Source organism: Rhinichthys klamathensis, unplaced genomic scaffold (assembly GCF_029890125.1).
Source record: "Rhinichthys klamathensis goyatoka isolate OS25496 unplaced genomic scaffold, OSU_Roscu_1.1 h1tg000181l_1, whole genome shotgun sequence".
In the NCBI taxonomy this organism is placed as follows: Eukaryota; Metazoa; Chordata; class Actinopteri; order Cypriniformes; family Leuciscidae; genus Rhinichthys; species Rhinichthys klamathensis.
In genome coordinates, this window is record NW_026606709.1 from 2,982,995 (window position 1) to 2,999,277 (window position 16,283).

Sequence of the window (16,283 nt, forward strand, 5' to 3'; positions counted from 1 at the left end):
GAGAACGAGAGAGACTGATGGAACTTTAAGAACCCTGTCTGTTGGAAAAATGAAGGTCTGCATTGAGGTTATTGATGAACTCCTTTGCCACTCTTCACCCTCCACATTCTCAAGGACAGAATAACGCACCGAATCGCTCTGAGAACAAGACCTGTTGTATGCGTTTTCCACACCTTCCCTCTGCCAGTGATGAACACTGTTGGCTGGAGCGTGCTGACAAGCTGAAAAGAAGATAGTCATGAATCTTTAATGTTTCCTGTTCATAAATTACAGAGGTACAATCCTCCCTGCTTTGGCTTTCTCCGCTCTGAGAGCTAGTTTGAGCTCTCACTAATAACTGAAACAGGGGGGGCTTAAAGATTAGTGGCATACGAATCCCAGCCGTGGAGTACATTGCATTGCTGAGCTGCATTGAGGATTATATTTTTTGAAATTATTCCCACCATTTAGCAAATAAATTATGTGTGTTAAGCAGTTTTAATATGTTTTAGCTTATTTTCAATCCTTGCAATCATCCGACGGCTCATGGTTACCTCCTTGCATGGAACTGAACCAGCAAAATGTAGGTTAACAGTTCTGAGCCTCAACCATTACAGTGCACCACCTGCCTTTTCTGGACAACTGCAACGCAAGCAACTTCTAAATCACTAAATGAGCTGCTGGCTTATGGGAACCCAGGTTCATGTCTGACCTGGGTCATGTCCCGATCTAATTCCTCCTCTCTAACCCCTACAGCCATGTTTCCATTTCACTGGAAAAATAAATAAACACATAAATAAATGTATTAATTAATTAAAAATAATAATAAAAAAATACAAATAATAAAAAAAGGGTATACTAATATAAATAATGGTAAGAGTCAATAAGGTTGATTACGTTCTAAGAGCTCTAACACCAAGAACCTTTCCAGTCTTGGTAAAAATGAGATCAAAACCCTCAATTTGTTTTTTTCCGTAGTCATCAAAACTCATCATTAATTAAAACACAGGGTGGACAGAGGCACCACGTCCTTGTCAGTTCTGCCATTCTGCTGTTGACTACCATATTGGGATATATCATTACTCATTTTCGACTTCTCATTTATCCAGATGGAGAGACGAGTCAGAGTGCCAGACAGAAACCTGTGGGTTTGCATTGCAGATGATATACCTGCAGTGATTCATCCCAACAGTCCTGTGCAACCCCACATTCTCATCGGAAGCATTGAAAAGACTGGCTGGCAAGTACCTAAACGCCTATAAAACCAGCAAAAAGCTAAAACTAAGCTAAGCAGCAGGGTAAGCAACTTAACACTCATAAAGTACCACTCACTGTGACACAAGAACATTACATTACTACCACCGGTTAAGGCTAAAGACACCAGAAAGGCCAATAAACAAGTAATGGCAATGAACAAGATGGATTTCCGACCCGTAACCTTATGACTGGGTCATCCTCTTCTTTAGAATAAATGAAAAATGACTGTGAAAAAGAAAACCCAATATAATTACTCCTTAAGCCTCCAGTTTTTCAATAGATTACATATAGAAAAGTATGAAATGTCAAGATCTTACAAATTCACAGCAATTTTTTTTTTGCACTCCATTTGGTGGTTCCACAAGGAAAAAACGTCTTATTCACACATAGAAACGCAAGGGAGGAAAACAAATCATGAAATTAATTCATATATTGATCCTCTGTAAAATATTAAATTATAGCTTGAATTCTCACTTTTCTCATAAGGCCTTCTCTTTACCCTTGCTGTGCTTGAACAGCAGCTAGAATTACATCACGTCAGCCTCTGGAAAAGACGGGGGCCTTTTCCATTTCCACTTGCACTTATCAATAATCAAAATCCAATAAAATGGGCATTAAGTCAAATATGGCATCAATAAGAAGCGCTTCCCTTCGGCATGCGCTAGCTGATGCGTGGTCTTCTGCTGGGAACAAACTAGTGGGTTGGTGCAAGGTTTATTTTTGAAGGCTTAGCCTGACTGTGATTACACGATGCATGATCCATAATGACCCTGCTTCCCGCCTCAGCCTCTTCACACACCACTGTTCTCCCCGAGCTCTCTCACGTAGCAATCACTTCACACATGCAATATATCTCATCTGAGAGTATAATTCCCAGTTTATCATCTCAAAGAGGTGGGACCTAGGTGCTTTTCATTCACTATGGCACTATATGCAATATAATACACCTACAACCTAAATGTTCCTATAAGAATGCTGAAATGCATGTTTATAAATATGAATGAAATGATGTATCCTTGCTGGAAAAAAATACACACACACACACATACATACTGTACATACATACATGCACTTAAGATTGTTTTCAAGGCTGCATTTATTTGATGAAAATACAGTAAAACAGTAATATTGTGAAATACCATTACAATTTAAAACAACTCTTTTCTACTATCAGCATCATTACTCCAGTTTTAAGTGTCACATGATCCTTCATAAATCATTCTGGCATGCTGATGTGGTGCTCAAGAAACATGATGTTTATCAATGGTGAAAATGGTTGTGTTACCGTACTTAATTTTTTTTTAATGGAAACTGTGATACTCTTTTCTGGATTGATTTGAGTAGAAAGTTAAAAGAAAGTTTAAAAGAACAGCATTTATTTGAAATAATTATTTTGTAAAAATGTACTGTACAAGTCTTTATTAATGCTTAATATTTGATAATCCTTGCTGAAAAGAAGCTATTAGTTGCATTAATACCCCAAAATGGTAGTAGATTTCAATAAAATAAACACCAATTAAATTAGAAAATTAAATACAAATTGTATTTAATGTGAAAGAGCCATATCTGGTCAGATTGGCAATTCATTCCAATTAATTGATTCAACTGAAGTATTTAACCTGATAAGAAAACATGCTGTTTATATATGGGTAGAAAAAAAGCCCTTACGAAAATAAAAAAGCCCCGGGGGGGGGGGGGGGGGGGGATTTTCCCCCCTTAATAAGAAAAGTTAATTTCTGACACTGATCTCCTCTGAATGAAATATGTGGCTGTCCTCACAGAGACAATGACAGGACATGATGGGTAATTTCCAGTCTGAGCTGGAGTCTGTCAATATGATGGCAGTAAAGACACACAGACTGACGCATACATCCAGTTCTGAGATAAGAGAATCATGGGTGTCCAGACATGCGATGTCTCCAGCATAGAACACCATTTAAAATGACATGATTGAAAACTTCAGGCCATTTACAAAACACACACACACACACATACAGTATACAAAATGAGAGAAACTCTTACCCTGAGTGTCTGAGGAGATCTGGATGGTGCTCCCATAATGGTCACTTGTGCCATGTCATCGACATTAACATTGACACCATGGACAAACATGACGTCTCCGCTATCAATCACGTCTTTTCTAGGAACCAGATTCAGGTTCTCGTCTATTAGGAAGTTAGGGTTCGAAACTTCAAACTCCACACCCTCATTTCCAGCGCAGTCGTCAAACACCACTGCAGAAAAACGCACAAAGAAAAGAAGATGTTTACATGTTAGCTTAAGAGAAATAAACACATGAAATAGTGATATGGAGCCAAGTCGATAAATATCATATATCGCCATATAGATGAAAAGGAATGTTAAAGGATAGCATTAACCACGGATAGCATTGTTAGGATGACCATATTCATTTCCAAGTCACCTAGTATCACTTCCATTGCAGAAATTGTCAAGAAAGGACTACATCTCTTATGGTTGATGGAAAAATGGACTTGCTGTTGCAGAAAATGTCCCTGAAAAGGTGACTATGCATGAAGAACCTATCCCAGAGCTCATACATCCAAGAGCTAAAAGCAGGTAATAAAGCCTATGGCTAATTCATCAATGTATATAAACGTGAAATAGATAACTTTAACCCTCAATAATATCGACCCTACTTTCATCTTCACCAATCAGGTCTGACCGAGGAAGATACCACCACATCGGGCCAGCTTATCCCCTCTGATCGTGTCCGTCTCCATCTTATCTCAACGCTCCATGCCTCGCTTTCACTCTTTTCGTCCTCTGTGACAGCCCATTTCCTTTCCTCATCCCTCTTTCTCTCATCCACAACTCTTCTTTTCCTTCCTTTTACCACCCTCTTTGACACTCTAAGTTATGTTCTTGTAACTCAAGGTGACCTGGGCAGAGTAGATGTGAAATGGACAGCATGAACCAAATCTTCAATATATTTTCTTATGGTAGCTATTATCCATGGAAATTTAACCCCAACATATTAAATGCCTGTATAGTATGCATTATGTTCTAACAGAATATTTTTCCGCATTCAAACTTATGAATAAGTAAATAGCCTTAATTACAAATAAAAATAATGATAATCAAAAATACAATAAAATAAAATACAATAAAATCTATTCTTGTGATGGCAAAGCTGAATTTTCAACAGTCTTTACTAGTCTTTTGTGTCACATGATCCCTCAGAAATAATTTTAATATGCTTTTTTTTTTTTTTTTACTTTAATATAAGTAACATTTCTTATTTATTTTGAAAATGGTTGGGCTGCTTAAGAGTTTTCTGGAAACCATTTCTTTCCCACAATTATTTGAGGAATAGAATAGTTTGTAACATTATAAATGTCTACTGTTACTTTTACCTGGGTCAAAGTATCTCTGAAACAGCAAGGCTCCCAGTCAGCTAGGGATGGGACGATACACTTAAACTCACGATACGATGCACCTCGATATGCCAGGGTCACGATACGATACGTCACGATACGATATCAAAAAAGGAAAAAAAATAAAAAAATATTACTGTATAACAACAACTTATTCATTTGCTTTGGCCGCCAAAGCAAATGTGTGTCCCGCCAAAGCCTTTTTTGATCGGCGAGTGAAGTGATGTAGAATGAATTGACTGCTGCGCTTGACAATGACAGGGCGCATAACAATCCCTCGCGCATATAAATCAAAATCAATTGACACGATAGTAAAAGGTCGGAAGACCGCAGTTTCACGTGGAGCATTTGGAGATTTTTAGAGATTAGAGACTCTAGGCTTACTTAGACTCAATGAACAACATCTCAACACTTAATTATAAAGGCCGGTCTCATATAGACGCCTGTCTCAAATACAAGCCGGTGCAGTTCGACGATTTGGGAAAATAAAAGCCCGGGCTATTATTTGAAGTTTTACGGTATATATATACATTTGACTCCATGGTCAGCTGTTTGGGGGCAAGGCAGTTGGTACTGATGCTAATATTTGTTAGCTCGCTGTAGACTGCAGTGTTGTTGTTGCAACATGCGCTGTCTTGACGTGATGACGTACCGCACCGTTCCCCGGATATAATTTTTTTTTTCATTTAGTTTTACCCTGCTTGATCAGCAGATGGTGCTGCCAGCCTGCCACCATAGACTGTATGTCTGCCCCATATACATACACACACACATATAATACACTAAATTATTTATATACTACGCAAATCATGCAGCAGTGCCATCTATCTTTATTTCGCGATCCATTTTTTTCGACCTCGATGCGTTTCGTCACGTTTTGTATCGCGATATTTCGTCAAACGATATTTCGTCCCATCCCTACAGTCAGCAGTGGTGAGAATTTACCAACATTTGTCCGAGGAGGGACAAAACACAAACTGACAGGGTGTTGGGAGCCCAAGGCTCATTAAGTGCATGAGTGTAACAAAGGCTATCTGGTCCGAGCCAACAGAGGGTCTACTGAGGCACAAGTCACACACAATTGTTATGATTGTTATGGAAGAAATGTTTCACAACACACAGGGCATCGCACTCTACTGTGTATGGGGCTGTGTAGACGTAGACCAATCAGAGTGCCTATGATGATGACCCCTGTCCACCGTCGAAAGCGCCTACAATGGGTACACGAGCATTTGATTTTTCAGCAAGTGATTTTTTTCACTTTCAGCAAGATAATCCACCCTGCCACACTGCACACATTGTTTAGGAATGGTTTGAGGAACATGATGAAGAGTTTAAGGTGTTGTCCTGCCCTCCAACAGCATAGGCAGGTGGTCATAACGTTTTGACTCATCAGTGTTCAAATGCAAAGGCATAAACATAAAAAATCTTCAGATTCAGCCTTTAAACCTTCAGTGTTTTTTTTTTATTCAATTACATCCATAAAAGCTTAAGTGAGAACTGTAACCGACTACACCACCGTTTAAATACACCATTTAAATGCATTCAATGAAGATTTCATTTGAGTAAGTGAGCTGGAACAGGGCCAGTAACATTATTTTGCGTTCACTCAGAAATTGCATTTCCGTTCAAACCGACTGATGTGACAACGTCAGCTCCACAAAAAAAGGTGTTTAGCATGACACGTCAATAATGAATGCCTCGGTGACCAATTAGCTTAATTGCTTACCAGTCTTGATATCCGTTTCACACTGCAGGATGCCAAAAGTGAAGGAAAAAAAATAAAACGAACACCTCACACCTGTGTATGAGCCACATTCATGACTGCCCTTTCCTCTCCAAAACTGCTTCTTTTGTAAACCACACTGGTTGTTCATGCATCCAGATGAGGTATAGACCCCGTATGATTGGCAGGTGTCACCCAAGCCTGTGAACCTATCACTGTCTGTTATCCAGTTTTCAGGTTAGTCCCTGTGCCAAACAAAAAGTCTGTTACATGGAGAGGCTTACTATTACTACTTTGTTTGTTTTTAGTCATGGGCACACAAGTAGCTGTAATCCTGCGTGGCGAGCGACCATGTGTATTGCAGCATTGTGAATCTCTCTCGGTATGGGAGTTTATTGTTTGTTTTTAATGAGCTTTTTCATGAGTAACTTTTCCTGTTTCATGTTCGGTAGATTTAACTGCACGTCCAGGGGTTTCTGATTAATTTAATTGTAGTCAAATGTACATCAAGTGACATGACTGCACTGCTGTTTTTTTTTTTTTTTTTTTATGGTTTTATAGTTTTAACTTGCAGTTGCAGGTTTGCCTAGATCTCACCTTGGTCCGTTTTTGTTATATTTTTGTATGTTTGTGGTGTTTTATGTGTGTTGAGTCACTGACACAGCATTGCGCTGGCCTGAGTGTGAGTTAGCTCAGTGTTCCCCAACCTTTTTTCAGTCGCGGCACCCTTTGAAAATTAAAAACAAATTGTGGCACCCTACACTAGTGTTGTCACGATACTACTTTAATACGATACCTTGAAATGTATCGATTTCCAATACCACAGGGAAGAACCACCTACTGTCATATATATATATATATATATATATATATATATATATATATATATATATATATATATATATATATATATATATATATATATATATATTTGTTTAATATTATCAACAAAAAAAAATGTGTCCATCCATTGAAAGTCTACGAATTTCTTCTGAAGAGATCACTTTACATGATGACATATTTAATTAAGGCTTTTATTCATATGTATAAACATTGCTCAATTACCATTGCAATCTCACCTAAATGTTTGCTCAATCAGTGTATTTTTTTGGTTTTATATTGGGATAATTTTGTTATAATTGCACAAGATAGCTTGTTTTGAATATATTTTATAATGTATTAATTTCAGTTAATCTCCAAATTAATGTAGAAACAACATAAAGACAGTATATATTTTAAATAATTGTTTAATGGCATATTTTCATGAATGAAGGCCAGTATCACTGATACCAATACTGCTACTGATGTCTTCAATTATTATTATTTTATTTATTTATTTTTAAACATTAATTATCACCATTCAACACTACAGTGTAATTGAAAGCTATCAATTTTAACATTCATTAGGCTCCAAAAAATAGAACAACTTTTAATTTAAGTTAACTTAAAACAATCCTCACATAAGCCCATAATAAATGTCATATTTACCTGTGCCCTTCCTACATGTCTAACAGGTAGGAAATACACAGAAATTGAATAAAGTTATCAACCACTTTGCAGTGAAGACTTTAAAGTGGTTGATAACTTTATAGTTTGGAGTATGTGGAGTTAAAGCTCTAGGAGGAGATAGAGTTGGAAATTTTAGTCTCAGAAAAAGAATAATAATAATAATAATAAGTTTAAGTACAATATCAGTAAGTTGGCTCTCACAAGCCAACTTAATTAATCCTTATTAAAGTTACAAGCGTTCTTTAGTCAAGAGCAGTGAGTAATTTTCTGTTACCTGTGTTCTTTGATTCTGCTGTCACTGCTCCACTTGTGGAGCACGCGTATCATTTTCTCACAACTGGTTAAGTTCATTTAAGACTTTACTTAACTCATTTAAGACTGCTCTTATGGGGATACTCAACATATCGGACATTTTTGCATTATTGTGTGTTATTATTTGTTCAAGCGCGAAAGAGAAGTTGATTCTGGCGCGCGTCTTTCTGTTTCTTTCTCTCAGTTTGTACTGTGTGTGTGACAGGACATTCACAGACAGTGCGTTCTCTTTTGTTTTTTTGCGCTTGCATGATTTAAAAGCATTTGCATGAAGAAAAACATTATCATATAATGTAACGCTAGCCAAGGGATGACAGAAAAAAAAACAGATCCTGCGTTAATTGCGTTAATAACGCGTTAAACTGAAAAAAAATGTATCGCATGAGTTACCGTTGACAGCACGGACATAACCGATGTGTTTGTGAATAAGCGGCAAGACTGACGTGACAATATTTTCGTGTGATTTGACCGTAAGCGCAACAAGCCATCTAAAAGAGGCAGCTTTATGTGTACGCACTGGGAATGAAGCACGGGAATTAAATAATGCGCAACCCCCGCAATTCAACTGAGAAAAACTGTGTCTCCTTTAAGTGTTAATGAGCTGCTGGTTCACGGCACAGGGGGCGGAGCCTAACCAGCTTGCGCTCAGTGAACAATCTCAACTCACGGAAAGATGACAATATCAAAACAGAAACTCACAGTAACGGTGTTCATTTCGACTCGGACAATAATGCCTACAGAGTAAGAGAATATATGCTGTATGGAGTTGGAACAGGTATAGTTTAGTTTAATTACGGTTATAACCTATGTGTCATTGATTGTAGCCACTATTAATACAAGCTTGCTGTAGGACCACGTCTGAATGATGACACAAAATACACTGATGACTTTAATAAAGTTTATTGTATGTCACACGAAAGATGAGCGTCAGTTTTACTCCAGAAAATCACTGTAAGAGCTGAGTAAACACAGTATAAGAAGTGCGTAAGTACATAAACAAATTTCGGTAGAGTTGAGGGAGCATTCTTCAAAGACAAAATGAACCCACCTCGTCTTCAGCGGCTGGATTAGATTAAAGGAGTAAATAGAGAGAGCTATGTGAATGAATACATCCAGCCACAACACCTTCAACGCTTGGGAGACATTCTCATTAGTGCAGCAATGGCGGATGTGTACAACTCGCTGTGAACTCGATCAGGGCGGGTCTAAGTTAAAACGGCAGTGTCTGTCAACACTCGTGGGCGGGGTCTGTGGCTTTAGTGACGTCACTAAAGCCGCATTCTGAAAACAGCTTGTTGGGAGACACTGCTTATGATTTATGGGGTTTTAAAAAAAAAGGAGAGGGTGGATTTTTATCACTGTAGGGTGGTTGTGTACACACACTGCCAACACACATTTATGTCCAAACACCATACAAAAGTGAATTTTACATAATAGGTCCCCTTTAAAACTCATCTCTGATCACCAAAATTACATATTCCCTTTTGCCTAAAAATAGCTTGAATGTAACTCTACTACACCCTTGCCTCATTTAGTATACGCGGTTCTAGGAATACGCAAATCAACCACTCCATTCACTCCCACCAGAGTGGTTGACGATCACACATTAACGTGATTGGTTACAAGGTAGTTTGTGACATCAGAAACACCAACGATTTCAAACCACGTTTCTGAGACTGTCTTTGGTTCACCGCAGTTTTAAGGAGAAAATACTCAGCAGTGTAACTGTACTTTGTACAGTTAACTTTTGATTTCTTGTGTGTAGTTCATATTTGTATTGTTTTGTGTGTAGAGATAAATATTTAAAGTGGGAGGGGTTGGCTGTGGTTATCCTGTACTGATGTATCCATGGAGTGCTGTGCTTAACATTTTGCCTTGCTTTCACAAGTGTGTGTTGTGGGTATTGAGTGTGAGGTAGAAATCTCTGCTGGCCTTCTCCCTCTTCATTTCTTTTCTTTCATTATTGTACCTGTGGATTTGTATGTTATTTGGTATTGTCTTTGTGCTGTGATTGAGACCTTGTGTGAAGTTACGAATTGATTGACTGTTTTTATTCACTATTTGTATGCTTGATTAAAGTGATGTTTCTATATATTTTTGTCCCCGTCTCCATGCTCACCCTGCCTTTGGCAACGAACCTGCGTGCCCTTGCACAGGGCTGTTATTTCCCGATATATTCCGGGTGGCGTAGTCGACTATGAGATTACGGTTTCCTTTGTTACTTTGTAACTTTTCCTACCTGACCACTCTTGCCACATTCAGATAAAAAATACATGATGTACTACTCAGGCAAGCAGGTGTAGGTGCAAGACGAAGATATTGTCTTGTTCTCTCACTTAAACATTCACCACCGCATTGTACAGTGCATACTCAAGCGAGGATTGCGGTGATGCTAACAGCGTTAGCACAGTATGACCACAGAGCTTCTCGCATATCGGTTCCGCTAATTGAATTGAGGCAGAATCAGTAATGTGACACCCTATCGATAACCTCCACGAACACAGGTGATGAAACTGCAAATAATCGAATCAAGAGTCCCTTTATTGCCTGCGAAAGCATCTGTTTCCATCGAAAGAGATCATTTAACAGTGCAGAGAAGGGTCTCTTAATGTCTTTCAAGCGAGTTCACTTTTTGTGTGTAATTTTTTTTTTACACTAAGTTATCTGGACACCCACAGAATAATATGAATAAGGACATTGCAGTTTAAGTGTCCACTTGAAACTTAAAGTAGACCAAAAAAACAACAAACCATGTGTAGGTTCAAGAGGGGGAGGCTCTTTCCAGAAAGCAGGAGGTGAGGTAGGAAATTATGCGTTTTTTGAAGGAAATACTCAAAAATATGTTTACGGAGAGATGCATACAGGCAATTAGCATATTCAGGACACTTAGAGAATAAGCATTCACTTTATATTTTAACGCTATTCAAAATCTGCTTAGCTAAATTGATATGCCATAGTGAAAGAAATTTAATCAGCATTGAATGTGATATAAAACAATGTTGCATTGTCTTCGCTGATTCACAAACAAATGTTCTTTTCCTTAAGAAGGGGGATGGGGGTTGGGGTTAAAAAATCATTTACAATAGTGTGAGAAAAATGGTCAGGATGGTATTATCAAGATGTGGATAAATTAAATAACTATCAAAATGCAAAAGTTAAACGGCTTTAAATTTCCATTGTACTTCATTTTACTAAAATTAAATACTGCATGCAAATATTTGCATCATATTAACAAAATTAAATTGGTATGATGTTTATATTTTCTGTATAATATGTTATTGTTTCTTTCAAATCCACTTTTATAGTACAGCAGGGTTATTATTGTTTACTAAAACTACAACCATAAAAGTGAAATAAACTTAAAATAACTTTAAAAGTAAACGTATTTATTTATTACTTATTTTCATTTAGTTTAACTTCATGTGCTAAAATAACAAACAAAAATTAAATTAAAAATTAAAAAAACATTTAAATAATAATAAAAAGCAAAAACACAACTAAATCACTAAAACTTAAACTAAAATTAAAAAGGAAAACTTAAATAAAAAAGAATTAAAATAGTAATAAAAACTATGACTTATAACTTATAACAATACTAGAGTACAGCAGACAAACCTCAAGAAAAACATTACATTTCCATTTAAATTCTTAGCATTTTTCACAATAAATATTGTACTGAAAGCATCTTTACAGAGAACAATGACTTAAGATCATCCAATTCTTCATATATATCATATCATTCGTTCTATATATATTTACTTTTAAACTAACCTATTCAAATATAAGTTTAGCATGAGCAGGATGATGATGCATCAGTCAACGTGTCATTATAGGAAATACATAGAAACATTTACAAATTTAGTTGTTTATCTGCCTGGATAAACTTTTACAGAATGTATAAATGACTTTTGATATAATTCGTATTAATATATATACATATATATCAACTATTCTATTTCAAATTTTATTTTAAATATACACCCAGACTCCAGTTTGCAGTGTTAGCAGAATGTGCTTCGAAGAGTTGTATGAAAACGCCTTGAGACATATTGAAGACCATGTGGTGTGGTCAAACACATACACACTGCCCTAACTACATGTCCAGCATGTGACAAAAAGACACAGAATCACCAGGGGAAACACAGATCATTCCAGAATCTTTTCTTTCCGGCTTTCCCTTACAGTTTCTCATAATCATCAACAGCTGTAGCACTCCTCAGCTGCTGTGAGCACTACAGTCAATCTCTCACACTCTGAATGTGATGTGTGCTGGGGTTAAGACACTGGGAGAGCCAGACTGAGGGTCTTAATGAGCTCCCGTGTTCATGTCTCTCTCCAGGCCCCAGGGACGGTAGCAGTGCGGTGTGTGCCACTGTTGTGTGCTGAGATCTGCTCCTGCACCTCGGCTGTAATGAGTTCAGTCTGTCTGTCAAACTACCCACCAATCACTGTTATTGTTGTATCATCAACAGCAGAATTGGAGAGCTCAAAGGAACACATGTGTGCTGTAATTATACTCTCAGCTTTGTTTTTTCCTATAGCCTTTTAACTTGTTCATGTGTGTTTTTGTGGTTGGTTTCTATTCTAAATGTCCACCTTTATACAATTCTTTCTCTTACTCATCTCAGTCTCGCTGTTTCTCCTCCTGTCTCGTCTAAATCTTCTTCCCACCCGTGTGTTTCTCAACATCTCACAAGCCCTTTGTCAAATTGTGTTCTGTGATTGCTGGTGTAACAATAGCCATCCATCTTAGGTCAGACAGTTAAAAGAGGGACTTGGGAAAATAAAATAATACTCACTGGCACCTCAATGGGTGTACTGTATATCATAGGCGAGTGTCACTTTTGTTGATTTAGCCTAGATATTTCTAACCGGCCAAGAAACAATATTTCATATCAGTTTTTTAAAAATACATTACAATTAGGGCTGTGCAACGATTAATCGCATCCAAAATAAAAGTTTGTGTTTACATAATATATGTGTGTGTACTATGTATATATAAATACACACACATGCATGTATATATTTAAGAAATATTTGCATGTACATACTGTGTATATATATATATATTTATATATAATTAAATATATATATATATATTTTATGTATAAATAACCGTTTTTTTCTTAAATATATACACTACCGTTCAAAAGTTTGGGGTCGGTACGATTTTAAATACTTTTAAAAGAATTCTCTTCTGCTAACCATGGCTGCGCTTATTTGATTAAAAATACAACAAAAATCAGTTATAGTATTAAATATTATTCCAGTGTAAATCAGCTGTTTTCTGTGTGAATATATAGTAAAGTGTAATTTATTCCTGTGATCAAAGCTGAATTTTCAGCATCACCAGTGTCAGTGTCTTCAGTGTCAAACGATCCTTCACAAATCAGTATAATATGAGAATTTGATGCTCAAGAAACATTTATTATTATTATCAATGTTGAAACAGTTGTTGGTCTGTCAGTTGTACAGTTTTTTTTTTTTTTTTTTTGGATTCTTTGATGAATAGGAAGTTCAAAAGACTTTTGTAACATTATAAATGTCTTTACTGTCACTTTCGATCAAATTAATTATTCCTTGATAAATAAAAGTATTGATTTCTTTCCTCCAAAAAATAAAAATAAAATTCTCACTGACCCCAAACTTTTGAACGGTAGTGTACATGCATGTGTGTGTATTTATATATACAAAATAATTATACACAGTACACAAACACATGTAAACACTAACTTTTATTTTGGATGCAATTAATCATTGCACAGCCCTAATTAAAATGCATATTTTATTATATTTAAGAGTCATAGATTCAAAATTATAGAGCTGCTTTTTCCCTATATATTTGAGGTCATTGTGTCACTCACAGCATCATATATTTCAGAAATAGCCAAGAAAACATGAATGAATGAATGAATGAATGAATGAATGAAGTTGACAACATTCGAACAAAGATTAAGTTAAAATTTAAATATACTGTATGTTAGGGATGCTCATATTGACCGTTAACCGAAAGTAAACATTTTGACCGATTAATACTATCAGCTAAGCGGTTTAACAGTATTTTTTTAGGGTTTTTTTTTTTCTTCAATTGCTGCATTGCAAAAAAAATAAAAATACTATAAAAAATTCCTATAGCCTATATTTGTTAACTCACAGGGCACATCGACACGCGCAACCACACGTGCCTACATACATATTTCGCTGAGCAAGCAAAATAAAGCGAGCGAGTGAAAAGAAGTAGCCTACTGTGTGGGACCATTTCGACAGAAAGGGCAACGAAGTTACTTGCAAAATATGCTACGCGGTATTAAAATACAGCAGTAGTTACAAGTACAATGCAATATCACTTGCGAAGCAAACATCCACAAGCAAATGAAAGTCGCTTCCCGAAGCTGGCCACTCTAGCGAGACGTTATCTCTGTATTCCCGGGACATCTGTGCCATCGGAGAGGGTGTTTTCTGCCGCGGGTCTACCTCAACAGGCTGCGCTCCAGACGTACCCCACATCATGAAGACATGTTACTTTTTTAAAATAAAAACTAGACAAGGTGTGGATTGAGGTAGGGCTGCTATTTTTATTTGACAAAAAAACTTAGTCTGGAGGGAAAAAAATTGCCATTTTTTCAAAGCTTCAAACGGATTCAGTGATTTCTTTTTGTCATCTTAATTTGTTAATTATTTAAGTTTAAAAAATAAATTTAGTGTAGGCCTATTTTAGGTTTTTTATTTATATTATTTTATTCTGTTTCTCTGTTGTCACTGTCAAGTGCGTGAAAATTTGATGTGAATCCAGGTTCTGTTGTTGATCTGTTCTGCTGTTTGCACATTAAAATAAACCCGTGAAAAAAAAATGGTTTGTATTTTTAACGGGTCACAGACACTCGTCAATTTTATTTTTATTTAATTCAATAGGCTATTATAATCTTATCAGTTAACTGTTAATACTCGGATAACGAGTGGCGGTTGTCGGTCGGGAAAATTAACCGAAATGACCATCCCTACTGTATGTTCATCTTTTGTAGGTCCTGAGACATTTTAATTTTTACTTTGCTAGTTCATTTTGCATGGTTACATGGTCAATTAATATGAGCACATACAAACTGAGTGTATAGCAATTTTAGAATGTAATTATTTTTATTTTTTTATGTTTCAGGTGAATTACATGTCACACCAACATGACACTGTTGAAACTGCATCAAATTTACCCATATGTTGCTTCATGGAGATCTGGAGGGGCAAAAATCATGCATTCAATGTGACCATGATGCATGATGTTGCACATGCCGGACCGGTGGACAAAACAGCAACTTGTTCAACAAACATTTCCCATCATTCTCTAAGGCAGAACAAGAATGATAAAATACAGCAATTACACACCTAATGTGCATCCTTCGCTCTTCATTACATTGCATTAAAGCTAAAAAGCTTCCTGTCTTTGTCGGGAAGTGAAAACATTAGAGAGAACTAGACAATTGTCCAGAAATCAGCTGAGGTCACACCATGTTGCAGTTACGGTATCCAAATATGTAAGTAGTAACTTCCCTAAGAGAACACAACATTTGACAGAGCAAAAAAAGTTAAATCAGTAGACTTGCTTAGTCATTACACCATTCTACCCAAAATAATATCAGTTGCTCAACTCTATCCCTGCCAATGTTCTTTTTTTGCCAGCAATTTTGTTGTATCAATATGTAAACATTTCAAAAAGAACAGAGCCTTTGCTTTTAAACAAACAAGCAAACAAACATTCTAGCTTATTTCATTCTTTATTTATCAACACTTAAATATGGGAAATAAAAAGCAGAGAAAATCAATTTTTTGTCAAAGACTTTTTCAGGATGATGATCAAAACGATCAAGTCCATCAGATAGTCCCCAGAGCTCGCACAGTCATTTACCTCTTCGTGGGTTTGAAGAGATAAATTACCTTTTATTCTGTAATTTTACGCAGTTTTGACTGTATTAATGATCATATCGGCTTAATTGTGCGTAAGCTTCTATTCTTCTGGTATACACCATAGACTGTAAAAAAAGATGGACGGCTTCAATCATCCACTGTAGAAAAATTAAGCCAAAATGTAACGATTGTACAGTATCGCCAGATCA

The 16,283-nt window shown here is 36.5% G+C and overlaps 1 protein-coding gene across 1 annotated transcript in view; it reads right to left on the bottom strand.

Annotated features, from left to right (window-relative positions):
* Positions 1 to 16,283, bottom strand: part of cdh13 (cadherin 13, H-cadherin (heart)) — a 430,791-nt gene that overhangs the window by 244,933 nt on the left and 169,575 nt on the right. The window contains exon 3 of the mRNA XM_056261289.1: positions 3,259 to 3,470. Coding sequence (XP_056117264.1) covers positions 3,259 to 3,470 — 212 coding nt within the window. The remainder of the gene's footprint in view (positions 1 to 3,258; positions 3,471 to 16,283) is intronic.